This window comes from Carcharhinus amblyrhynchos, chromosome 7 (genome assembly GCF_965287045.1).
Source record: "Carcharhinus amblyrhynchos chromosome 7, sCarAmb.v2.hapA, whole genome shotgun sequence".
NCBI lineage: Eukaryota > Metazoa > Chordata > Chondrichthyes > Carcharhiniformes > Carcharhinidae > Carcharhinus > Carcharhinus amblyrhynchos.
Window position 1 is genome coordinate 120,461,458 of NC_137330.1, and position 27,889 is coordinate 120,489,346.

General features: G+C 47.6%; 1 protein-coding gene across 1 annotated transcript; it reads left to right on the forward strand.

Moving 5' to 3' along the window:
- The first annotated feature begins 8,739 nt into the window (after positions 1 to 8,739).
- tlr5b (toll-like receptor 5b) lies at positions 8,740 to 11,904 on the forward strand. The gene has a single exon (XM_080193041.1). It carries the CDS (start codon positions 8,740 to 8,742, stop codon positions 11,395 to 11,397), a length of 2,658 nt encoding a protein of 885 aa, XP_080049167.1. The 3' UTR covers positions 11,398 to 11,904.
- The last annotated feature ends 15,985 nt before the right edge of the window (positions 11,905 to 27,889 follow it).

Consider the following 27,889-nt stretch of genomic DNA (forward strand, 5'->3'; position numbering starts at 1 on the left):
ATCAATTCTAGCTTTCCGGACAAGCTGCATCCGCTACAGTTTGCCTACTTCTGCAACAGGTCCACAGCAAATGCCATCTCCCTGGCCCTGCACTCAACCCTGGAACACCTTGTTAATAAGGACACCTATGTCAGTCTCCTATTTATTGACTCCTGCTCAGCCTTCAACACTATTATTCCCACAAAACTCATCCTCAAACTCCAAGGCCTGGGCATCAGCACCTCGTCTGCGATTGGATACTGAACTTCCTAACTCACAGACCACAATCAGTAAGGATAGGCAACAACACCTCCTCCACAATCATCCTCAACACTGATCCCCACAAGGTTGTGTTCTCAGCTCCCTACTATACTCCTCGTACACCTATGACTGTGTGGCCAAATTCCCCTCTAATTCAATTTTCACGTTTGCTGAAGACACCACCGTATTGGGTCGCATCTCAACCAATGATGAGACAGAGTACAGGAATGAGATAGAGAATCTGGTGAACTGGTGCGGCAACAATAATCTCTCCCTCAATATCAACAAAACAAAGGAGATTGTCATCGATTTCAGGAAGTGTAGTGGAAAGCGTGCCCCTGTCTGCATCAATGGGGACAAAGCAGAAAGAGTCGAGAGCTTCAAGTTTCTAAGTGTCCAGATCACCAACAACCTGTCCTGGTCCCCCCATGCTGACACTATAATTAAGAAAGCCCATCAATCCTCTGCTTTCTCGGAAGACTATGGAAATTTAGCATGTCAGCTACGGCTCTCACCAGCTTTTACAGATGCACCAGAGAAAACATTCTTTCTGGTTGTATCACAGCTTGGTACGGGCTCCTGCTCTACCCAAGACCACAAGAAACTACAAAAGGTTGTGAATGAAGCCCAATCCATCACGCAAACCAGCCTCCCATCCATTGACTCTGTCAACACTTCCCACTGCCTCAGAAAAGCTGCCAGCATAATCAAGGACCCCACACACTCTGGACATTCTCTCTTCCACCTTCTTCCATCGGGAAAAAGATACAAAAGGCTGAGGTCACATACCAACTGACTCAAGAACAGCTTCTTCCCTGCTGCTGTCAGACTTTTGAATGGACATATCTTGCATTAAGTTGATCTTTCTCTACACCCTAGCTATGACTGTAACACTATATTCTGCACTCTTGTTTCCTTCTCTATGAACAGTATGTTTTGTCTGTATAGCGCACAAGAAACAATACTTTTCACTGTATGTTAACACAGATGACAATAATAAATCAAATCAAAATCAAATCAAAATCAAACAGTGAGCTTGGGTCCCTATGTGTCAGTACTAGGGAAAGTAGGGATGGCCAACATCTGAACCATGCTGGGACCAGCGTTCTTGCAAACAACGTAACTAGGAAAGTGAAGAGGGCTTTAGATTGCATGGGAGGGGTGGGGTGGAGATGGTTCTGAAGAGGAGATATGTCGGTTTATAAAGCAGAAGGAAATGGCAGCATTGCAAAGTAGTTATTTAGGTAGTTGTCCGTTCCTATCAGTCTGGGTACCAAGTGTTCAAACATTAAAAAAAAGCAGCAAATGGGGTGAAAGGGGGAACAGAATGAATGTTTTTTTTACTTAAATGCATGTAAACATTCAGCTCAAAATAAACGATTGCATGACACAGATTGGGGTTAACGGATATGATGTATTCGCCATTACAGAGATATGGTTACAAGATCAAAGCTAAAAACTACATATTCAGGTGCCTTTTCACAAGGACAGGCAGGAAGTTTATACCAGATGGAATAAGTACAATAGTAAGAAACAATCTGGGAAGATGTAGAATCTGTTTGTGTGGAGATGAGAAATAATAAGAACAGCACAGGAAACAGGCCCTTCGGCTCTACAAGCCTGCGCCACCCATTTTAACACTCAGTGAGTGCTTTATTCAAGTCTTTCTTCTACCTACGACTTTTGTCTACCTCTAGTGGAACTCCACAATAAAGGGGTGCAAATTTAGGGAATTATGTGTGCGTCAGATTAAGGGAGATCCAATTTAGGGACAATTTATTGACACCAATCAACCTAAAAAGCATGTTTTTGGGGTGTGGGAGGAAACCGGAGCACCCGGAGAAAACCCATGCAAGCACGGGGAGAATGTGCAAACTCCCACAGACATTGATCAGAGACCCGGGTCTCTGTATCTGCACAGCAGACAGTGACAGTCACTGAGCTGTCGTGTTGCCCGTCAATTGGTCCAGTTTAAGCGTACACTAACGACATGAAACACTTGGCAACTCTCAAAGCAACATCCAAGAGCAGCCCTGGCACGACCCATCGCGTGTATGCCCCTTATTGGCCAACAAGGCGGACCAAATCACCTGTGGATGTAAAGAAGGAGACATAAATATACATACAACAGCCTATACAGACATTAATGGAAGATCCCCAGTAGCTCCAACGTAAGAGACAGGTGAGCTTTAAAATTTGTTGGACGGCCAATAGGAATCTATTAATTCCCAGGAACGTCCTGAGGCTCTTGATCTTCAACTAGAACATTCTTTAGTATCCCTCCATCTCCAGTCTGATCATGTGCCTATCCAGGTAAGCCTTAAACAACCCTAGTGTGTCTGCCCCCACCACCCTACTTGGCCACGCATTCCAGGCCCCCATTACTCTCTGTGTAAGAAAACGTCCCTCTGATATCTGAGTTAAACCTTGCCCCTCTCACCTTGAGCCTGTGACCCCTCGTGATCGTTACCTCCGACCTGGGAAAAAGTTTCCCACTGTTCACCCTATCTATACCCTTCATAATTTTATACACCTCTATTAGGTCTCCCCTCATTCTCCGTCTTTCCAGGGAGAACAGCCACAGTCTGTCCAATCTCTACTCATAGCTAAGACCCTCCATACCAGGCAATATCCTGGTAAACCTCCTCTGCACTCTCTCCAGGGTCTACACGTCCTTTCAGTAGTGTAGCGACCAGAACTGGACACAGTCCTCCAAATGTGGCCTAACCAGTGTTCTGTACAGCTGCAACATCAGACTCCAGCTCTTATACTCTATAGGATAGAGAGAGGGAGGGAGGGCTCTGTGAATGAGGGAGGGAGGGTGGGGTCTGTGAGTGACGGAGGGAGGGAGGGCTCTGTGAGGGAGGGAGGGCTCGGTGAGGGAGGGAGGGAGGGCTCAGTGAGTGAGGGAGGGAGGGAGGACTGTGAGTGAGGGAGGGAGGGAGGGGTCTGTGAGTGACGGAGGGAGGGAGGGCTCGGTGAGGGAGGGAGGGAGGACTGTGAGTGAGGGAGGGAAGGAGGGGTCTGTGAGTGAGGGAGGGAAGAGGGCTCTGAGGGAGGTAGGGAGGGAGGGACGGACGGACGGACGGAGGGAGATAGGGAGGGCTCAATCTATGTGTGCTGATTGTCTCCCTGTGAGGCAGTGAGGATACTCCCTGAGTGAGGGAGTCTCTCTCTCTCTCTCTGAGGCAGAGGGGATTACTCTCTGAGTGAGGGAGGCTCTATCTCTCTATCCTTGAGTGAGGGAGGCTCTCTCTCTCTCTCTCTGAGTGAGGGAGGCTCTATCTCTCTCTCTCTCTGAGTGAGGGAGGCTCTATCTCTCTCTCTGAGTGAGGGAGGCTCTATCTCTCTCTCTCTCTGAGTGAGTGAGGCTCTATCTCTCTCTCTCCCTGAGTGAGGGAGGCTCTATCTCTCTCCCTGAGTGAGGGAGGCTCTATCTCTCTCTCTCTGAGTGAGGGAGGGTAGGTTCTCTCTCTCTCTGAGTGAGGGAGGGTAGGTTCTCTCTCTCTCTGAGTGAGGGAGGGTAGGTTCTCTCTCTCTGAGTGAGGGAGGGTAGGTTCTCTCTCTCTGAGTGAGGGAGGGTAGGTTCTCTCTCTCTCTGAGTGAGGGAGGGTAGGTTCTCTCTCTCTGAGTGAGGGAGGGTAGGTTCTCTCTCTCTGAGTGAGGGAGGGTAGGTTCTCTCTCTCTGAGTGAGGGAGGGTAGGTTCTCTCTCTCTGAGTGAGGGAGGGTAGGTTCTCTCTCTCTCTGAGTGAGGGAGGGTAGGTTCTCTCTCTCTGAGTGAGGGAGGGTAGGTTCTCTCTCTCTCTGAGTGAGGGAGGGTAGGTTCTCTCTCTCTCTGAGTGAGGGAGGGTAGGTTCTCTCTCTCTGAGTGAGGGAGGGTAGGTTCTCTCTCTCTCTGAGTGAGGGAGGGTAGGTTCTCTCTCTCTGAGTGAGGGAGGGTAGGTTCTCTCTCTCTGAGTGAGGGAGGGTAGGTTCTCTCTGTCTGAGTGAGGGAGGGTAGGTTCTCTCTCTCTGAGTGAGGGAGGGTAGGTTCTCTCTCTCTCTGAGTGAGGGAGGGTAGGTTCTCTCTCTCTGAGTGAGGGAGGGTAGGTTCTCTCTCTCTCTGAGTGAGGGAGGGTAGGTTCTCTCTCTCTGAGTGAGGGAGGGTAGGTTCTCTCTCTCTCTGAGTGAGGGAGGGTAGGTTCTCTCTCTCTGAGTGAGGGAGGGTAGGTTCTCTCTCTCTCTGAGTGAGGGAGGGTAGGTTCTCTCTCTCTGAGTGAGGGAGGGTAGGTTCTCTCTCTCTGAGTGAGGGAGGGTAGGTTCTCTCTCTCTCTGAGTGAGGGAGGGTAGGTTCTCTCTCTCTGAGTGAGGGAGGGTAGGTTCTCTCTCTCTCTGAGTGAGGGAGGGTAGGTTCTCTCTCTCTGAGTGAGGGAGGGTAGGTTCTCTCTCTCTCTGAGTGAGGGAGGGTAGGTTCTCTCTCTGAGTGAGGGAGGGTAGGTTCTCTCTCTCTCTGAGTGAGGGAGGGTAGGTTCTCTCTCTCTCTGAGTGAGGGAGGGTAGGTTCTCTCTCTCTGAGTGAGGGAGGGTAGGTTCTCTCTCTCTGAGTGAGGGAGGGTAGGTTCTCTCTCTCTCTGAGTGAGGACTCTCTCCCTCTCGGGGTGATTGAATGCTCGGTGAGGGATGGTTCTTTCTCGGGGAGTTGGTTTGGTTTCGGGACAGATACAGGTCAGTGAAACATTTCTTGTTTTTATTAAAACTCTCCTCATGAATTTCACTCTTTCCAACTTCCCACTTTACCCGATCCCGGTGCAGAATTCCCAGGAAACATTCCTCGGGCCCGCCGGCCCCGACCCGGAGTCTCCCCCCGACCCGGAGTCTCCCCCCGCTCCCAGACCCGGAGTCTCCCCCAGACCCGGAGTCTCCCCCAGACCCGGAGTCTCCCCCCGCTTCCAGACCCGGAGTCTCCCCCCGACCCGGAGTCTCCCCCCGCTCCCAGACCCGGAGTCTCCCCCAGACCCGGAGTCTCCCCCCGCTTCCAGACCCGGAGTCTCCCCCCGACCCGGAGTCTCCCCCCGCTCCCCGACCCGGAGTCTCCCCCAGACCCGGAGTCTCCCCCAGACCCGGAGTCTCCCCCCGACCCGGAGTCTCCCCCCGCTCCCAGACCCGGAGTCTCCCCCAGACCCGGAGTCTCCCCCCGACCCGGAGTCTCCCCCCGCTCCCAGACCCGGAGTCTCCCCCAGACCCGGAGTCTCCCCCCGACCCGGAGTCTCCCCCCGCTTCCAGACCCGGAGTCTCCCCCCGACCCGGAGTCTCCCCCCGCTCCCCGACCCGGAGTCTCCCCCAGACCCGGAGTCTCCCCCAGACCCGGAGTCTCCCCCCCGACCCGGAGTCTCCCCCAGACCCGGAGTCTTCCCCAGACCCGGAGTCTCCCCCAGACCCGGAGTCTCCCCCCGACCCGGAGTCTCCCCCCCGACCCGGAGTCTCCCCCCGCTCCCCGACCCGGAGTCTCCCCCAGACCCGGAGTCTCCCCCAGACCCGGAGTCTCCCCCCCGACCCGGAGTCTCCCCCAGACCCGGAGTCTTCCCCAGACCCGGAGTCTCCCCCAGACCCGGAGTCTCCCCCCCGACCCGGAGTCTCCCCCAGACCCGGAGTCTTCCCCAGACCCGGAGTCTCCCCCAGACCCGGAGTCTCCCCCAGACCCGGAGTCTCCCCCCCGACCCGGAGTCTCCCCCAGACCCGGAGTCTCCCCCTGCTTCCAGACCCAGAGTCTCCCCCCGACCCAGAGTCTCCCCCCGCTTCCAGACCCGGAGTCTCCCCCCGCTCCCAGACCCGGAGTCTCCCCCTGCTTCCAGACCCGGAGTCTCCCCCTGCTTCCAGACCCGGAGTCTCCCCCTGCTTCCAGACCCAGAGTCTCCCCCCGACCCAGAGTCTCCCCCCGCTTCCAGACCCGGAGTCTCCCCCCGCTCCCAGACCCGGAGTCTCCCCCTGCTTCCAGACCCGGAGTCTCCCCCTGCTTCCAGACCCGGAGTCTCCCCCTGCTTCCAGACCCAGAGTCTCCCCCCGACCCAGAGTCTCCCCCCGCTTCCAGACCCGGAGTCTCCCCCCGCTCCCAGACCCGGAGTCTCCCCCCGCTCCCAGACCCGGAGTCTCCCCCTGCTCCCAGACCCGGAGTCTCCCCCTGCTCCCAGACCCGGAGTCTCCCCCCGCTCCCAGACCCGGAGTCTCCCCCCGACCCAGAGTCTCCCCCCGACCCGGAGTCTCCCCCCGCTCCCAGACCCGGAGTCTCCCCCCCGCTCCCAGACCCGGAGTCTCCCCCCGCTCCCAGACCTGGAGTCTTACATTAACACTGCAATGAAGTTATTGTGAAAATCCCCTAGCCGCCACACTGCAGCACCTGTTCGGGTAACACTGAGGGAGAATTTAGCAAGGCTGATGCACCCTAACCAGCACATCTTTCAGACTGTGGGAGGAAAGTGGAGTATCTGGAGGAAACCCACACAGACACGGAGAGAATGTGCAGACACCGCACAGGCGGTGACCTGAACCGGGAATCGACCCTGGTTCCCTGGTGCTGTGAGGCTGCAGTGCTAACCACTGTGTCACTGTGCCACAATGGTGATGCAATCATCCACAACAAGTTCCAGAATGGTAGCAGCCTTGTTCACACATGAATGGAAATAGTGGTGGGAGATCTGGACTTGCAAAAGGCATTTGATGAAGTCCCTTGTATGAGATAATTAGCTAAGGTTGAAGTTCATAAAATTGTCCTGGTTTGGAGATGAACTGAGTGCTCGTAAACACCAAGTATGGACAATGGGGACAGATATTCTAATTTGCAGGATCTGACTAATAGGGGTCTGTAAGGACCTGTTTTCTCAACAATTTACTGCATTCATTATGATGTACATGAAACCAGCTATCCAAATTTGCCAGTGACATAAAATAGGCTCAGTAAGAAGTCTCACAACACCAGGATAAAGTCCAACAGGTTTGTTTGGAATCACAAGCTTTCGGAGTGCTGCTTCTTCATCAGGTGACCCAAGGAAGGAGCAGTGCTCCAAAAACTCAGGATTCCAAATGAACCTGTTGGACTTTAACCTGATGTTGTGAGACTTCTTACTGTGCCTATCCCAGTCCAACTCCAGCATCTCCACACCTTACAATAGGCAATAAGCATTGTAAAATTATAGGGAATGGTGACGGATTGAGTGACTGTACAACATTCTGATGAATGGACTTCCATTTAGGCCAGTGTGAAATCAGCAACATGGGGATTAAACAAAGGGAGTTTCTAAACCTGGAAAGCCATGAACAGCGGAGGCCTAACCAGACCTGTGATCCCATTGTACAGATATTAAACTGTCATGAACAAGTACAGGAAGTAATCCTAAATAGGGGCAGAAGTAAACTGATGGCCTTTTGAACCTGCTCCAGTATGATCTTAGCTTCAACACCTGCCACTCCCCATTATCCTTAATTTCCTGAGAGATGGATTCACACCGATATCACACACTCGTGCCTATCAGGGGAATTGTAGCAGGGCAGAAAACTGAGGACAGGTGGATCGTGTCTGTCAACCTCGGATAAGAATTTGTGGTCTTGGGGGCAAGCGTGACTGGAAAACCCCGCCCCAAACTCTGCCTTTAATACATTCAACCATCCAACATCCCCCAACCCTCTGGGTGGAGAATTTCAGTGGTTCACAATCTTTAGAGTGAAGTCATTTCCCCTCACCTCGCTCCGCCTCTCCTGAGACTATGCTCCCATGTTTTAGATTCTCCAACAAGCAGAGGGGGGCAGCACAGTGGCGCAGCAGTTAGCACTGCTGCTTCACAGCTCCAGGGACCTGGGTTCGATTCCCGGCTCGGGTCGCTGTCTGTGTGGAGTTTGCACATTCTCCTCGTGTCTGTGTGGGTTTCCTCCCGTAATCCAAAGATGTGTGGGTTAGGTTGATTGGCCGTGCTAAATTGCCCTTAGTGTTCTGAGATGTGTAGGTTAGAGGGATTAGTGGGTAAATATGTAGGGATATGGGGGTTGGGCCTGGGTGGGATTGTGTTTGGTGCAGACTTGATGGGCCGAATGGCCTCTTTCTGCACTGTAGGGTTTCTATGATTCAGAATCTACCCAATCAGCCCTTTCAGAGTTTTGTATGTTTCAGTAAGACTGCCTCTTGTTCTTCTGAATTCCAGAGAAACAGTTTTTATCCACACAGTGAATTGTGATCTGGAATGCCTAAAAGGTTGGCAGAAGCAGATTTATTAATAACTTAAAGGGAGTTGAACAAATACTTGAAAGGGAAAAAAGAATCGGAAGGTTGAGCACAAAGCAAAGCAGTGGGACTGACTGGATAATTCAAAGAATTTTACAGCTTATATCTATGTTGTACCATTCTATAATCTGGATAAGAAACATCACTAAGAGGACATTTTGACTGGTCAGTCCTAAATTCAATCAGATACAAATATGATTTCTTGAGCAGACACTATTTAATAATTCATTTATTCTCTTTAATAGGACGTCATGCTGTTATACCTGTCTCTGTGTCTTCTTGGAGCTGTCACTGCAGCTCAGGAACCTAATCCCAAAACATGCTCCAGGTATCAGAACCACATGAGCTGCTATAATCTTACTGAGATCCCACCAGTTCCCGTGGATATTGTCAACCTCAATTTAATTGGCAACAGCATCAAGATCATTGAAGAGATGTCATTTTCTTGGCTGGATCAGCTACGAATCCTCTCTGTTGGGCTGCAGAAGGCACCACCAATGTGTATTGGAGCAAGAGCATTTAGAAATTTACCAAATCTGACATCTCTGGACCTGGGTGGAAACAAAATGTTAGAACTGGACCTGGAGGCATTTTCTGGGCTGGAGAAGCTGCAGGTCTTGTACCTGGATTACAATGGTTTGAATAATTCCATTCTGCAACAAGGTTATTTCAGACATTTAGTCTCACTGCACACCCTGGTGCTTGAAGGAAACAAGATAGAATATATCAGGCCAGATCCAACCTTCTCCAACCTCCGGGCGCTGGCAAATGTTAATTTTAAAGCAAATCTGATTCGCCAGATTTGTGAGGGGGATCTGTACAATGTTCGACACAGGATCTTCAAAACATTTGATATCTCCTCAAACAGATACTTATACAATAACAAAAACTTTGACTGGGAGCAATGTGGCAATCCTTTCCAGGGAATAATGCTGTACACCTTGGATATTTCAAGTTCTGACCTCAATGTTCAGGAATTGGAGGAGATGTTTTTAGCCATGAGAGGAACACTTATTATCGAGCTAAAGATGCAGTTACTCCCCATTGGCCGGTCATTTGGTTTTAACAATATAAAGGATCCTACCAATCAGACCTTTTCTGGTCTCAGTGACAGTTCCGTGATGATTCTGGACATGAGCCACGGGTCCATCTTCACCCTTGAAGCTAATGTGTTTTCACACTTGGCTTCCTTGCAGATTCTAATATTATCTTTGAACAAGATCAATCAGATTGAAAATAATGCCTTCTTTGGCCTTCAATCCCTTCTGCAGTTAAATCTTTCATTCAATCTTTTAGGGGAGATCTACTCATCCACTTTTGAAGGTCTAAGGAACATCTCATTAATTGACCTGCAGCATAACCATATTGGGGCAATTCAATACAACTCATTCCATGGACTAAATCAACTGGAGACATTGAACCTTCGCGACAACTCACTCTCCTTTATTCCTAGTTTCCACTACCTTTCACAATTGGTTTATTTCTTAATGGGTCACAACAGATTGCAGACAGTTTATGGCCTGGAGACAGTTTCCACTAACACCTTTCTCGATTTCTCAAACAATGCCTTTACCAACCTCAATGTTTTTTACGAGATCATGCAGACCTCTCCTGTGAAGTACCTTTTGTTGAACGAGAACCGTGTGTCGATGTGCACTCCTGCTGTCACTGACACCATTCCCAAAGACAACCAGTTAATCCATCTTCAACTCTCAAGCAACTTCCTCCAGTTGATGTGGGCACAGAAACAGTGCTTGGAGGTGTTCCACAATCTGGCGAATCTAACTGTCCTTCTCCTTGATCAGAATTATCTCACTGAGCTGCCACAGGATGTTTTTAAAGGTTTGGATTCTCTCCAGCGACTCAACTTATCATCTAACTCTTTGTCCCAGCTCAGCCTCGGCCTGTTTCCCCGCAGTCTCAAAATTCTCGACCTGTCTAAAAACCGTCTCCTGTCACCCAACCCGGATGTCTTCAGTTTTGTGAGTCATCTGGACTTGAGGCAAAACCAGTACATCTGTGACTGTAGTTTCAGGGGGTTTTTGGAATGGCTCAATAGCACTGAGGTGAAGTTGGTGGAACCATTATCAGAGATGTACTGCGTGTTTCCAGAGACGTTGCACGGGATACCTCTTCTTTATCTGAATGCTGATGGGTGTGAGGAAGATATGAATTTAGAACCAGTACAATTTGCTCTCTTTGTTGTGTTCACCACAGCCTTACTAATCCTGATCCTTTCTGTTCTTCTGTACAATAAAAGTAGGAGCTTACTTTTCATCTGGTACAAAAGAGCCAAAGAAAACATTCTAAATGGGCAGAAAGTTGATGTGGAAGGAAAAGACTACAAATTTGATGTGTACCTGTGCTTCAGCTCTGAGGACATTGAGTGGGTGAAGGAGACACTTCTGGAGAACCTGGACTCCCAGTTCAAGGAAACAAACAGGTTTCAGCTGTGCTTTGAAGATCGTGATTTCCTTCCCGGAGAGGATCACATCACAAACATACGCGATGCAATCTGGTGCAGCAAGTTGACAATGTGTGTTGTAACCAGGCACTTCCTGAAGGATGGCTGGTGCATTGAAGCTTTCAATATTGCCCAGAGTCGCCTCTTCCACGAGATGAAAGATGTGATGGTGATGCTGGTTGTTGGCAGGATCCTGGAATACCAGCTGATGAAGTACCAGCCCATCAGGGCATACATCCAGACCAGGCAGTATATTCGCTGGCCGGAGGATCCACAGGATCACCAGTGGATCTTGGGTAAACTAGCAGACCAACTTTTAGAGAAACTTAAAAAGACAAATCCAAAACGGGAGAAGGTGGGGCATTTCCGCCGACTCAATCTCTTCAGTCGGAAGAAAGCAAACAATGACATTGGGTTGCAAAGGGTGGCGACAGTCACAAGATAAGAATGGCCACTGTTTGCAGCAGATATAACATCCTGCTCCAGGCCAACTGCAAGACTGAACACTCCTTCCAAAAGGTGCTTTGTTATCATCACCAATTGGTGGCCTGTTACATAAGTACCTCAAAACTGATAATGTCACTCACTGATCCTCTTGCTATTCCAAGGATTGCTTCCTGCATTGTGCAGCTTTGAACCTCCCCCTTCCAGTTTTATTCCTCCAGGTTTCCCCCAGACCCTCCCTCAGTGGAAATCTCCCACCCTAATCTAGTGTGTTGTTATTTCAGTGAGATCAGGCAACTTCCTTTCAACATCTCGGAATCCTCACCCCTACAGGAATGGGAGAAGAGACTGTTTCTGACTGACTCCTTGCTGTGTGTTTTTATCTATCCCCCCCAGTACAGGTGCTCCTTCAGACAAGTACTCCAGTCGGTCACTGACACTATCTGCGTCTCCCTCTCCCACTGAGTGCAGTGCTAGCTCAGATAGATTAGACTCACTGATTCCATTGTTAGAAACACAGGCAGAGTCTCTCACAGCCTGGCTCCAGTCCACTTCATCAGTGGAGACTTTGACACCATGTGGAGAATGTATTGCCTGAAAATATTATCACATGGAAGTCTATTTGATCCAGTTGTTGTTTATCGTCCACATGAATAATAATTCTAATCCCGTGTTCCTGCTTTTCCTGTAATCTATTATTCACCTTTCCTCTAATCAGTTTCTTTTAATTTAGTTTAGTTTATTTATTAGTGTCACAAGTAGGCTTACATTAACACTGCAATGAAGTTACTGTGAAAGTTCCTGAGCCGCCACACTCTGGCACCTGTTTGGGTACACTAAGGGGCAATTTAGCATGCACCTAACCAGTGCGTCTTTTTGACTGTGGGAGGAAACTGGAGGCCCCGGAGGAAATCCACACAGACATGGGGAGAACATGCAGACTCTGCACAGACAGTGACCCAAGCTGGGAATCAAACCCCGGTCCCTGGAGCTGTGAGACAGCAGTGCTAATCGCTGTGCCACCGTGCTGCCCCAGGGTGACAATCTCAGTGGCACGACGCTACACTAACTCTGGTAGATCATTCATCAGCCTATAACCTTCTGTGTAAAAAAATACAAAAAACATTTCCCCTGTTCCCTGCTCTAAACGTATTAATCTTTGTATTTACATACCCTGGTATTTGACACCTAATGATTCAATTCAAATTTTTTTCTATCTACTTTGCTCCACCCTATTATAAATTTAAATGCCTCCAGCAAAATCATTGGTAATCATCAAATCGTACAGAGCAGAAGAGGCCGTTCAGCCCATCGACTGTGCACCGACACATTAGAAACACCTGACCTGCCACCCAATCCCATCTGCCAGCACTTGGCCCATTGCCCTGAATGTTATGGTGTGCCAAATACTCATCCAGATATTTTTTAAAGGATGTGAGGCATCCTGCCTCCACCACCCTCCCAGGCAGCGCATTCCAGACCGTCACCACCCTCTGGGTAAAAAGGTTTTTCCTCAAATCCCCCCTAAACCTCTCACTCCTCACCTTGAACCTCTGTCCCCTTGTGACTGGCCATTCAATTAAGGGGAACAGCTCTCCTTATCCACTCTGTCCATGGCCCTCATAATTGATCAGGTTGCCCCTTAAACTTTATCAAACTACCCTGTATCCCATGTGCCTTTCCTTGTGGGACCTGGTCAAAGGCTTTGCTGAAATCCATATAAACTACATCAACCACACTACCCTTGTCTACACACCCGGTCACCTCAAAAAACTCAATCAAATTTGTTATGCATGACTTCCCTCTGATGAAGCCATACTGACTAGCCCTGATCAACCCTTGCCTCTCCAAATGGAGATAGATGTTCTCCTTCAGAGGTTTTTTCAGTAGTTTCCCTACCACTGATGTGAGACTCATTGGTCTGTAGTTCACTGGTTTATCTCTACAACCCTTCTTAAAGCAGAACCACATGAGCTGTTCTCCGGTCCTCTGGCACCACCCCAATGGCTGGAAAGGAATTGAAAATTTGTGTCACAGCCCCCTGTAATCTTCTTTGTTGCGTCCCACTGTAACACTGCATTCTGCACTCTCTTTCCTATTCTATGAATGGTGTGCTTTGTCTATAAAGCACACAAGAAACAATACTTTTCACTGTATACCAACAAGTTGACAATAATAAATCACAGCGATCTAGGGCACAATTCATCTGGACCTGGGGATTTATCCACTTTTAAACCCACAAACGCCTCCAATACCTTGTCCTTCCCTATGTCAATTTGCTCAAAAACCTCACAGTCTATAACCTCATAGTTCTATAACTACCTCCTCATTCTCATGTGAAATACTCGTTTTAACACGCTATTAATGTCCTCTGCCTCCACCCACAGATTTCCCCTTGGGCCTTAATGGACCCCACTCTTTCTCCGGTTATCTTCTTCCCATTGATAAACGTACAGAACGTCTTAGGATTTTCTCTACTTTTACAGCTAGAGCTTTCTCGTCTCCTCTCTTTGCATTCCTAATTGTTTTCTTAAGCTCCACCTTTACTAATGTCTCCACTGATTTGCTCCCTTTGTACTTTTTAAAAGTCTTTCTTTTCCCTCTCATTGTATCCTTCATTGCCCAGGATTAGGTCCAGCACAGCTCATTCTCTTGTTGGACCGCCTGTAATTTCCTTTGCTCAAATGAAACCACTTCCTGTTTTTCAACTCCTTTTTTATATTGTCATCTCCTTATACCAGATGGAATTCTCATGAATCTTTGCATCTTATCTATTGCCTCAACATCTTCCATGTCATGTGAAGCCTAAAAGACTCCAACTATGTTCTTACTATGGTTCAATGCAGATTCTTTGCTCTGCATCAATTTTCTGTTTTATAATGAACCAAGTTAATTGTTCTCATTTGAAACTTGTTTCAATGTATGGTTATTGTGTGTTGGAGTCAAGCGCCTGAGAGATTGAGGAGGATCCCATTTCCCCATCACTATCTCCCTCTGGCTGCTTTCCCCATCGCACACACTCCATCCCTCTGGATAGACACAGTGAGGAGATAACTCTGAGGGATGATACCTCATCACTGCTTGTAGGGGTGTGTTTCCCACAATCCCTGTCCCTCCATCGCTTTAACTTGCAATAGGATTAAGAACAGCTCTTGTCATTGGCTAAATGTAACCTATTCCAGAACTCTCAACTTGACAAAGCAGCCTTGTATGTGGTACCTTGTCTTCTTAATAGACGTAAAGACAGTAACCACCACATACCCCTCATCAGCCTCCTCAGTTATTTCCTCAAACACATTCAGTTAGATTAGTCGAGATAAATCTGTCTTTTACAAATCCAGCTGGCTTTATTTAATGAACTCAGACCTCTCCAAGTGCCTACAGATTATATTTTCCCAGATTATTGATTTCAAAACCTTACTCACCACTAATGTTAAACTAACTGGTCTGCAATTGCTTGTTCTGTCCCTATATCCTTTAATAAGGGTGTTATATTTGCCGTTCGCCAATCCTCTGGCCCAGGCTTGTCCACCATACGATCCATTGTCCAAACCTCTCCTTCCAGTCTGCAGACCATCTTCACTGGGTCAAAACTCTGGAATTCCCTCACCCACTCCAACAGCACTGTGGCTGTATCTACGTCACATGGACTGGAATGTTTCAAGAAGACAACTCACCACCATGTTCTCAAAGGAAATTAGGGATGGGCAATAGAATCTATACTGTGCAGAAGGAGGCCATTCAGCCCATCGAGTCTGCACCAACAACAATCCCACCCAGGCCCTAATCACTGTCACCCCACATATTTACTCTGCTAATCCCAATCAACCTATCCTGCACACCTTGGAGTGTGGGAGGAAACCAGAGCACTCGGAGGAAACCCACGCAGACACAGGGAGAATGTGCAAACTCCATACAGACAGTGGCCCAAGCCAGGAATCGAACTTGGGTCCCTGGTGCTGTGAGGCAGCAGTGTTAACCACTATGCCTGGCCGGCGAAGCCCAGATCCAAGAAAGGATAAATATGGCTATTGATGAATACAACTCAAACTGAAATGATGAGTAGGAAGTGAGAAATCCTTACAGAACAGACACAGAGTGAGAAATTACCGGTGGGTCACATCTGTAAATGCAGATGCTTGTAACTGTGTGATGTTTATCTTTTTTGTATTGACTATTTAAAGTGAAATTTACTTTTTTATTTGCAATATCATTCACATGAGAATTAATGTCTAAATGATGCTGATTTTAGTTGTTTGTTAAAGTAACTGTTTTAATAAACATGTTCCAGCAGTTTCCCTTGCTTTGGAATTCCTTTATAAAGTTAGCGTCCCCATGGTGATTAGAACAGATTTCAGAACAGACAGCAGAGTTTTGGCTGGTCTCAATTTACAGAGGGGAGAATGTGAGAAAGCAGCAGCCCAGAGGAACATAGCATGAACGAGGGTTTCAGCGACGGCTGAGTGCAGACAGGGGTGAAGTTGATCGATGTTACGGAGCTGGAAATGGGTGGGCTTTGTGATGGCAGATACCAGGCTGGGAGCTCACCTCAGGATCAGGTGTGAAACCAACACTGAAAACAGACTGGCTCAATCTCAGACCTTGGTCAAGGAGAGGGATGGAGTTGGCAACTAGGAAATGGAGTTTGGAGTGCGGATTGAAAACAATGACTTCAGTCTTCCCAATATATAATTCAAGAAATTAATCTACACATTCTCAAGACACTAAGGGGAAATTTAGTATAACCAAACCACCTAACCTGCACATCTTTCAGATTGTGGGAGGAAACCAGAGCACCCGGACGAAACCCACGCAGACACGGGGAGAACATGCAAACTCCACACATCCACCTGAGACTGGAATCAAACCCGGGTTCCTGGCGCTGTGAGGCAGCAGTGCAAACCACCATGCATGTAAAAAGTAATATTGTGTTTTTGGATGATGTTGTCTTGGGGCAGGATTTGGAGGAGAAACAACTGGGGATCAAGGAGAAATCCCTGGGGAATTCAGAGGTAGTTGTACAGGAGCAGGAAGAGAAGCCATTGTGAGTATTTATTTGAATATAACTAGCTAAGAATGGAAGCATGTGAGAGCAGGACAACTCAACTGGACAACAGTGGAGAAGAAAAGGTTTTAAATTTCTTCATAGGCTGTGGGCACCATCTCCCCACCCCCCCTGGATGGGCATTATGCTGCATCGTGATAGATTGTGAGAAACCATGGGGGGGGCTCTGGGCACAGTAGAGCAGGAGAAACTGTTCCTGTTGGTGGGAGAATGGGGTTTAGGCTGAATTCTCTGTTCTTGCTGCCAATGTGAATGGGATTGGGGAATTCTGGTCATTATGAAATTCCAGTTAGCTGAAGTCATTCAGAATACTTTCATCCACTAACTGGGTAACTTCCTCACAAAAGCTGTATGAGATTAACAAGACATGACCACTTCCAAAAACAAATAATTCCACAGATAAATGTATAATTTGGCAGAAAGATCACTCATTACTGGAAAGGTGAAAGTCTGAGCTGGGCGAGGGATTAGGAATGTATACAGCAATCACTAAAAGCTGCACTACAGCTTTACACAGCCATCAAACCAAACACTGTGTCAAACCTTGGTCAGACCACCACTTAGAGACTGCGTGCACTTCCAGTCTCTCCATATTATGTAAAGGATTTAGCAGCACTGGAGAGAATGCAAGTAAGATTTCCAAGCATGCCTCCAGAAATGAGTGGGGAAAACATGTCAAGAAAGGATTAATGAGCACTTTGCTCCCAGATAAAGAAGGGTGACGGTTCGAGCTGAAAGAGGAGTTTAAGATGATGGAGAGTCTTCACAGAGAGAATGTGGGGAGGAGCATAGCTCGAGCCAACATCAGATAGTCATTAAGAAATTTGATAGGGAACTCAGAAGAAACCTTTCCACCCAATGTGGAGGTGACGGCCCAGTGGGATTATCACTGGATTGTTAATCCAGAAACTCAACTAATGTTCTGGGGACCTGGTTTCAAATCCTACCACGACAGATGGTGAAATTTGAATTCAATAAGAAGTATCTGGAATTAAGAATCTATCGATGACCATGAAACCATTGTTGATTATTGGAAAAACCCTTCTGGTTCACTCCAAGTCACTTATATAGAATAACAGAACCCTACAGTGCAGAAAGAGGCCCTTCAGCCCATCGAATCTGCACTGAACACAATCCCACCCATATCCTTACATATTTACCCACTAATCCCTCTAGCCTATGCATCTCAGGACACTAAGGGGCAATTTCTTGGTACAGTCAATCAACCTAACCCGCACATCTTTGGACTGTGGGAGGAAACCGGAATACCCAGAGGAAACCCACGCAGACATGAGGAGAATGTGCAAACTCCACACAGACAGTGTCCCGAGTTGGGAATCGAACCCAGGACCCTGGAGCTGTAAAGCAGCAGTGCTAACCACCGTGCTGCCCACAAAGCAGTGAGGTTGAGAATCATAGAAACCCTATAGTGCAGAAAGAGTCCATTCGGCCCATCATGTCTGCACTGACTGCAATCCCACCCAGGCCCTACTCCCATACCCCCATACCCCTACATATTTACCCACTAATCCCTCTAACCTAAACCTCTCAGGACATGCAGGGTCAATTTTAGCATGGCCAATCAACCTAAACCGCACATCTTTGGATAGTGGCAGGAAAGCAGAGCACCCAGAGGAAACCCACGCAGACATGAGGAGAATGTGCAAACTCCACACAGACAGTGACCCGAGCCAGGAATTGTACCCAGGTCTCTGGAGCCGTGAAGCAGCAGTGCTGACTACTGTGCCACTGTGCTGCCCCACATATATTACAAATAGCAAAGGTCCCAGCACTGATTCCTGAGGAACACCATTTGTTACAGCCCGCCATTCACCCTTCCACTGTTACCCTCTGTCTTCTATGATGGAGCCAGTTCTGTATCCACCTTGCTAGTTCACCTCTGATCTTGTGCAACTTCACCTTTTGCACCAGTCTACCATGAGGGACTTTGTCAAAGGCCTTACTGAAGTCCACGTAGACACCATCCACTGCCCCCACCCTCAATCATCTTCAACACTTCCTCAAAAAACTTGGTCAATTTGGTGAGACACAACCTCCCCTTCACAAAACCATGTTGCCTCTTGCTAATATGTCCACTTATTTCCAAGTGGAGTAAATCCTGTCTCGAAGAATTCTCTCCACTGACATCAGGCTCACCGACCTGTAATTACCTGGATTATCCTTGCCACCTTTCCTAAACAAAGGAACAACATTGGCTATTCTCCAATCCTTTGGGACTTCCCCCGTAGCCAGTGAGGATTCAAAGATTTCTTTCAAAGCCCCAGCAATTTCCTCCCTTACCTCTCTCAGTGCTTTGGGGTATATCCCATCAGACCCTGGGGATTTGACTATCTTAATGTTTCTCAAGAACTCCAATACCTCCTTTTTGATTTCAACATAACGCAAACTATCTACACATCCTTCCCCAGACTCATCATCCACCAAGTTCTTCTCTTTGGTGAATACTGATACAAAGTACTCATTTTCTCTGGCTCCATGCATAGATTCCCTCCCCTGTCCTTGAGTGGGCCAACCAGTGGCGGATTAACTATCACCTGGACCCCTAGGCTGAGCTTTAGTAAGGCCCCCTGACCTTGCCTCCATACCCCACCCTTCGTTGAATAAAGTGATGTTAAGTAATGTTTGATACCTTATTTCGTTTTGCTATATATAATGTACTACGTCATATCATAAAGTTATATGAATCAATTACAGCCCTTTTATTCATTTATTTTTCATTTTCTTTACATTTGTACTTTAAAAAGCTTCCGTGCTTTTGGGTTTACAAAAGTGTCAATTACAACAGAGGAGGTTTACTAGGCTGATACCGGAGTTGAGGGGATTGAGCTATGAGGAGAGGCTGAATAAACTAGGCTTGTACTCGTTAGAGTTTAGAAGAATGAGGGGAGATCTCATTGAGACGTATAAGATGATGAATGGGATGGATAGGATAGAGGTGGAGAGACTCTTCCCGCTCAAAAAAGACAGTAGGACTAGGGGGCACAGCCTCAAGATAAAGGGGAGGCGGTTTAGAACGGAGTTGAGGAGGAACTTCTTCACTCAAAGGGTGGTGAATCTCTGGAATTCTCTGCCCGTTGAAGTGGTGGAGGCTGCCTCGCTAAATATTTTTAAGAAGCGGGTTGATGGGTTCTTGATAAGAGAGGGGATTAAGGGTTATGGGGAGAGGGCGGGAAAGTGGAACTGAGCCACAACAGATCAGCCATGATCTTATTGAATGGCGGGGCAGGCTCGAGGGGCTGGATGGCCTACTCCTGCTCCTATTTCTTATGTTCTTATGTTCTTATGTTCTAAATCAACAGATCAAAGCGTGTCTGATTCAATGTGGAGAGTGCCAGATGACTAAGTTTCTCATCGTTCATTGTTGAGCGCAAATAGATTTTGATCCCATTAGGGGCCGAATTTGAATGCTCACCTGAACTGTTGGTGATCCTTAAAGATAGATAAATTCTAAAGCAAATATTTGTATTTGGATACATCTCATGCAGTCGATCTCTTGCCAGAGATCGATACATCCCAGTGACTTCATCATCGGATTATCCTTGAATGTATTTCTGAAAGTGAACAAGTTCTTCCACAAAGGCCAAGTGAAAGTCATCAGGATAAACTTGTATAAGGGCATTTGCTGCCTTTTTAATTCTAAGGTCGGTAAGTACGCATTAACCTTGAAGCTCTGGCGAGATGAAAAATCTGTTGTCTGTGCTTTGCAGTCATATCTTGTTATCATGGTTCTAACTTTTCACTTCCTTTGCGTTTCTTCTTTGTAAACTGATGTCCCAATCTTTGCAATGCCTTCTTGCTGAGTGATTGGTCCTGAGGTCTGAGACATGGGTTAGTAAGTTCGTCGATGATACGAAGGTTGGTGGTGTTGTGGATGGTCTGGAGGGATGTCAGAAGTTGCAGTGTGACATAGCTAGGATGCAAGACTGTGCGGAGAAGTGGCAGATGGACTTCAACACGGATAAATGTGTAGTGGTCCATTTTGGCGGGACCAACAGGATGAAGGAGTACAATATCAAGGGTAGGAGTCTTAGCTGTGTTGAAGAGCAGAAGGATCTTGGGGTCCGGGTCCATAGGACTCTTAAATTGGCCTCGCAGGTGGAGGATGTGGTCAAGAAGGCGTATGGTGTACTGGCCTTCATTAATCGAGGGATTGAGTTTAGGAGTCGGGAGGTAATGCTGCAACTTTATAGGACCCTCGTCAGACCCCACTTGGAGTTCTGTGTGCAGTTCTGGTCGCCTCACTACAGGAAGGATGTGGAAGCTATTGAGAGGGTGCAGAGGAGATTTACAAGGATATTGCCTGGATTGGGAGGCATGCCTAATGAAGATAGGTTGAGGGAGCTAGGTCTCTTCTCCCTGGAGAGACGAAGGTTGAGAGGCGGCCTGATAGAGGTTTAAGAAATAGGAGCAGGAGTAGGCCATCTAGCCCTTCGAGCCTGCCCCGCCATTCAATAAGATCATGGCTGATCTGTCGTGGCTCAGTTCCATATTCCTGCCCTCTCCCCATAACCCTTAATCCCCTCGCTTATCAAAAACCCATCAACCCGCGTCTTAAAAATATTTAGCGAGGCAGCCTCCACCACTTCAACGGACAGAGAATTCCAGAGATTCACCACCCTTTGAGTGAAGAAGTTCCTCCTCAACTTCGTTCTAAACCGTCCCCCCTTTATCTTGAGGCTGTGCCCCCTAGTCCTACTATCCTTTCTGAGTGGGAAGAGTCTCTCCACCTCTATCCTATCCATCCCATTCATCATCTTATATGCCTCAATGAGATCTCCCCTCATTCTTCTAAACTGTAGCGAGTACCAGCCTAGTTTATTCAGCCTCTCCTCATAGCTCAACCTCCTCAACTCCGGCATCAGCCTAGTAAACCTCCTCTGCACTCCCTCCAAGGCCAAAATATCCTTACGTAAGTGCGGCAACCAAAACTGCACACAGTACTCCAGCTGCGGCCTCACCAATGCCCTATACAGCTGCAGCAAGACCTCCCTACTTTTATATTCAATCCCCCTCGCTATGAAGGCCAGCATCCCATTAGCCTTCCTGACCACCTGCTGCACCTGCAAGCTGGGTTTTTGCGACTCATGCACAAGGACCCCGAGGTCCCTCTGCACCGTCGCCTGCTGCAGTTTTTCGCCACGTAAGTAATAGTCCTTCCTACCATTATTCCTACCAAAGTGGACCACCTCGCACTTGCCAACATTAAATTCCATTTGCCATTTCCTGGCCCATTTGCCCAGCCTATCTAGATCCTTCTGCAGACTCTCCACACCCTCCACGCAATTTGCCGTTCCACCAATCTTGGTGTCATCAGCAAATTTTGACACCATACACTCGGTTCCCTCCTCCAGATCATCTATATAAATTATAAAATGTTGAGAGGAATAGATAGGGTGGATTCTCGGAGGCTATTTCCCAGGGCTGAAATGGTCGCTACGAGAGGACACAGGTTTAAGGTGCTGGGAGTACAGAGGAGATGTTAGGGGAAAGTTTTTCACTCAGAGGGTGGTGAGTGAGTGGAATCGGCTGCCGTCGGTAGTGGTAGAGGCGAACTCGCTGGGGTCTTTTAAAAGACTTCTGGATGAGTATATGGGATTTAATGGCATTGGAAGTTACAGATAGTTCTATGGCTCGGTAGGTATAGATGTGATCGGCGCAACTTGTGGGCTGAAGGGCCTGTTTGTGCTGTAGTGTTCTATGTTCTACATAGGCCTCCAAAGACTGCAGAAACCTCACGCCTTCATTAACATCTATTTCTGGGTTTTGTAAATTCAAGCTCATTTTGTGGAATTGCCCCAAAATTGTTGCCCAAATGTTGAGAAGTATTCTATACTCCAGAGATTCCATCTTTTTCACAAGGCCTCTGGCTCCTTGTTGCGAGTTTGACTTTCCATCTGGATTGTCAGCAATGCTTTCCAATGCTGATTTCACTCGCTCCTATCTCTGATGTAGGGCAGCTGTAGCACCTGCGTGAGCAGACCACCGAGTATCACCAAGTCTCTTCACAACTGCAAGGTTCTTTCCAAGCTCACCCACAAGTATTTCCCAAGTATTGATAGCACTGGAGGCAGTGGTGACAGTCATCGTTCTGTGGTGTGGGACTAATATTATGTAAGGGTGAATGTTGAAAAAGGTACTATATGTAACTAAACATGCACTAAAGTAAGTATACATGTTATAGCATGACAATAAACTTTTGTTGCATTTATTTTGTATTTATTTGCATGTAGTACAAGTCGAGGGATGAAGCTCCTTTATTTATAGATATTCATTATATTAATTCACCCATGGGGTACACTTATGAAAATTTATTCCCCCTTAAAAGGGTTAAACCAATTTTTTTTTGCTTTCAGGCCCCCCTCCCTCCAGGGCCCGTAGGCTTAAGCCTACTCAGCCTAATGGTTAATCCACCAACCCTCTTCCTGGCTACCCTCTTCCTCTTCATGTATGTATAAAAAGGTCATGGGATTTTCTTTAATCCTTCTGGCCAATGACTTTTCATGATCCCTTTTGGCCCTCCTTGCTCCTTAAGTTTCTTTCTATTTTCCTTGTATTTCACACTTGTTTAGTGTGTTCCCAGCCTCCTAGCTTCGAGAAATGCTTCCTTTTTCTCTTGGACTTGGCTCACAATATCTCTCATTATCCAAGGTTCCCAAAACTTGCCATATTTATCTTTTATCCTTACAGGAATGTGTCTGTCCTGAATCCCTATCAACTTACACTTGAAAGCCTCTTACCTTATTGAAACATATAAGATGATTAGAGGTTTAGATAGGGTGGACAGTGATAGCCTTTTTCCTCGGATGGAGAAAGCTAGCACGAGGGGGCATGGCTTTAAATTAAGGGGGGGTAGTTATAGGACGGATGTCAGGGGTAGGTTCTTTACCCAGAGGGTGGTGAGGGATTGGAATGCCCTGCCTGCTGCAGTTGTAAATGCGCCTAGTTTGGGGGCGTTTAAGAGATCCGTGGATAGGTTTATGGATGGTAAGGGTTTGGTTTAGGTTAGAGGGTCATTGTTTTTTAACTGGTCGGCGCAACATCGTGGGCCAAAGGGCCTGTTCTGCGCTGTAATGTTCTATGTTCTACATGCCAGATGTTGATTTGCCCTCAAACATCTGCCCCCAATCTACATTCTTCAGTTCCTGCCTAATATTGTTGTAATTAGCCTCTCCCCAATTTAGCACCTTCACTTGAGAACTACACTATTCTTCATCCATCACTAATTTAAAGCTTACTGAATTGTGGTCACTGTTCCCAAACTGCTCCCCTACTGAAACATCGACCACCTGGCCAGGCTCATTCACCAATAGCAGGTCCAGTGTGGCCCCTTCCCTAGTTGGACTATATACTGTTTCAGGAAGCCCTCCTCAATGCTCCTTACAAACTCTGCCCCAAGCACCCCCTCAGCACTAACTGAGTCCCAGTCAGTGTAGGGGAAGTTAAAATCTCCCACAACAACCCTGTTACTTTTACACCTTGCCAAAATCTGCCTACATATCTGTTCCTCTATCTCCCGCTGGCTGTTGGGTGGCCTATAGTAAACTCCAACATTGTGACTACATCCTTCCTATTCCTGAGCTCTACTCATATTGCCTCACTATATGAGCCGTCCGAGGTGTTCTCCTGCAGTACAGCTGTGATACTGTCCTCAACCAGTAGTGCAACTCCCCTACCCCTTCTACGTCCACCTCTATCCTGCCTGAAACATCTGTATCCTGAAATGTTAAGCTGCCAATTCTGTCCTTCCCTTATCCGAGTCTCTGTAATAACAACATCATAGTTCCAAGTACTAATCCAAGCTCCAAGTTCATCTGCCTTACCTGTTGCACTTCCCGCATTGAAATAAATGCACATCAGTCCACCAGACCCCTTTTGATTAGCAATCCCACCCTGCCTGCTGTTTCTCCGAGTCATACTGTCCTGCTCTCTGGTTCCCCTTCAGCTAATTCACCTTTGCTTTGGTTCCCACCCCGCCCCCGCCAAACTAGTTTAAATCCTCCTGTGTGACACTAGCAAACCTCCCAGCCAGAATATTTTTGCCCTTCCAGTTTCGATGCAACCCGTCCTTCTTGTACAGGTCCCATCTGCCCTGGGGAAGAGACCCCAATGATCCAGATACCTGAAACCCTCCCTTGTACACCAGCTGTTTAGCCACATGTTGAGCTGCACTATCTTCCTGTTCCTAGCCTCACTAGCACATGGCACAGGGAGTATTCCTGAGATTACAACCCTCGAGGTCCTGCTTTTAACTTTCTATAACTTCTTAAACTGCTGTGGCAGGACCTCATCATTCCTCCTGCCTATGTCGTTAGTACCAATATGTACCATGACCTCTTCACTTCAGAATGCTTTCTGCCCGTTCAGAGACATCCTGACACCAGGGAGGCAACATACTAGCCTGGAGTCTCTTTCACGTCCACAGAAACACCTATCTATACCCCTAACTATAGAGACCCCTATAACAATTGCTCTAGTCCTCTTTGTCACTCCCTGCTTAACAACAGAGCCAGCTGTAGTGCCACTGCTTTGGCTGCTGCTACTTTTATCCCCTGATAGGGCATTCTCCCCAATCGTATCCAAAATGGTACAGCTCTTAGAGAGGGGGACGACCACAGGGGATTCCTGTACTGACTGAGTGCCCTTTCTAGTGGACACCCATCTATCTGCCTGTACCTTGGATGTGGTCACATGTCTAAAACTCCTGTCTATGGTGTTTTCCGCCATATTCATGCTCCTAAGTGCATCCCAGCTGCTGCTCCAACCTATCGACGTGATCTATAAAGGAGCTGCAATTGGGTGCATTTCCTGCAGACATGGAAGCGTCACAGATCTCCCGCATCTCACACGTGCAACACTCAAACCCCACTGACCCGACATTTCGAGCACCAATTAAATGATTTAAGAAAAATTTATTAAACTCTTACTTTCACTCATCACTGCAGATGCCCAAGATAGATCTTTATATCACTTACCTCCCCAGGATGCTCTCTGGATTTCTCCCTGCAGATTAACAATTACAAAGCAAGAAGAAAGAAAACAAAACAAAAAGGGAGAAAGCACCTCCTCCCACTCTGCACCAAATTATCATATTGCCCCATTGATCAAATTTCAACCCCACTCTGGCTGCCTCACTCAGTCTCTCTCCTGGTTTAGGTGTATAAGGCTCACAAAATCTGATTTCCCAATGATATCCTCCTGGGTGGTCTCCCAGTCCCATCACCTTTGGGGAACTTTGATTCCCGCCGGTTCAACACAGACCTCCCTTTCCCCACTGCAGGAAATTTAAAATTCCTATCCACTAGCTCTGATGGCCAGAGAGCCTGGCACAACCCTAATCCTCACCTCCTTACCACCCTCTCTCTCATGCTGCACCCCCACCCCTCCCCTCCCCACCCCAACCCCAACCCCACCTTTAGGTTCTGCTTAACTTCCCCGCTCCTCTCAGTGACTTAATCAACACTAGGGTAAAGTGCTGGCAACATGTTAATGTGATTATGTTGTAAGAATGTTGTGCCGCAGTGCTGTAGACTCCTTTGGGTTTGCTGTTCACTGCATTGAACATCCCTGATCAATTCTGTCACCATCATTAAACAAGACCTGCAGACAATGCTGCTCCAATGTCATCTCGAGGGAGCCGCACGGTCAGATTGTGACCACCAGATGGAGGCAACAGACCATAGTCACTTCCAGCTCCAGCTCCACAGACTACCAGAGAATCATTCAACTCAGAGGCCACTCAGCCCATTGAGCTGCTGCTGGCTCTTTGGAAGATCAATCCAATCAGTGCCACCCTCACCATCATTCCCAATAACCCTACAATTTCTTTCCCTAAGAGTGTTTTTTGAAATTCTTCTGGAAGTTACGAGTGAATCAGTTTCCAGCAGCGTGTTTGCAGATCATTCCTTACCAATCTCATCTCCAAACTCATTCATAGCCTTAAACCTGCACTGGCTAGTTATCGGCCTGAGTACCAGAGCAATGTTCTCTTCAACAACACCCCTCATAATTTACCTAATCTTTATTAAATACGGACATGTGAATTAGGAGCAGGAGAAGGCCACTCAGCCCTTTAAACCTGCTGTACCATTCAGTAAAATCACAGTTGATCTAATGGTAACCTCTTGCTCGCCCCCCGGTAACCTTTCACCCCCTTGTTTATCAAGAACTTACTGATCATACCGCCCACATTCACATCTAGATCATTAACGTACACTACAAACAGCAAGGGACCCAGCTCTGATTCCTGCAGTATACCATCCAGTCACAAGAACAACATCCAACCATCACATAAGAACATAAGAAATAGGAGCAGGAGTAGGCCATCTAGCCCTTCGAGCCTGCCCCGCCATTCAATAAGATCATGGCTGATCTGTCGTGTCTCAGTTCCACATTCCCGCCCTCTCCCCATAACCCTTAATCCCCTCTCTTATCAAAAACCCATCAACCCGCGTCTTAAATATATTTAGTGAGGTAGCCTCCACCACTTCAACGGGCAGAGAATTCCAGAGATTCACCACCCTTTGAGTGAAGAAGTTCTTCCTCAACTCCGTTCTAAATCGCCCCCCCTTTTATCTTGAGGCTGTGCCCCCTAGTCCTACTGTCCTTTCTGAGCGGGAAGAGTCTCTCCACCTCTATCCTATCCATCCCATTCATCATCTTATACGTCTCAATGAGATCTCCCCTCATTCTTCTAAACTCTAATGAGTACAAGCCTAGTTTATTCAGCCTCTCCTCATAGCTCAACCCCCTCAACTCCGGCATCAGCCTAGTAAACCTCCTCTGCACTCCCTCCAAGGCCAAAATATCCTTGCGTAAGTACGGCGCCCAAAACTGCACACAGTACTCCAGCTGCGGCCTCACCAATGCCCTATACAGCCGCAGCAAGACCTCCCTACTTTTATATTCAATCCCCCTCGCTATAGAACATAGAACATAGAACATTACAGTGCAGAACAGGCCCTTCGGCCCACGATGTTGCGCCGACCAGTTACAAAAACAATGACCCACTAGCCTATACCAATCCCTTTTCGTCCATAAACCTATCCACAGATCTCTTAAACGCCCCCAAACTAGACGCATTTACAACTGCAGCAGGCAGGGCATTCCAATCCCTCACCACCCGCTGGGTAAAGAACCTACCCCTGACATCCGTCCTGTAGCTTCCCCCCCTTAATTTAAAGCCATGCCCCCTCGTGCTAGCTTTCTCCATCCGAGGAAAAAGGCTATCACTATCCACCCTATCTAAACCTCTAATCATCTTATATGTTTCAATAAGATCCCCTCTTAGCCGCCTTCTTTCCAACGAAAACAACCCTAAATCCCTCAGTCTCTCCTCATAGGACCTCCCCACCATACCAGGCAACATCCTAGTAAACCTCCTCTGCACCCTCTCCAACGCCTCCACATC

Excerpts from the sequence above, each read along its gene's own strand:
- tlr5b (XM_080193041.1), top strand. The coding sequence starts at position 8,740 with ATGCTGTTATACCTGTCTCTGTGTCTTCTTGGAGCTGTCACTGCAGCT.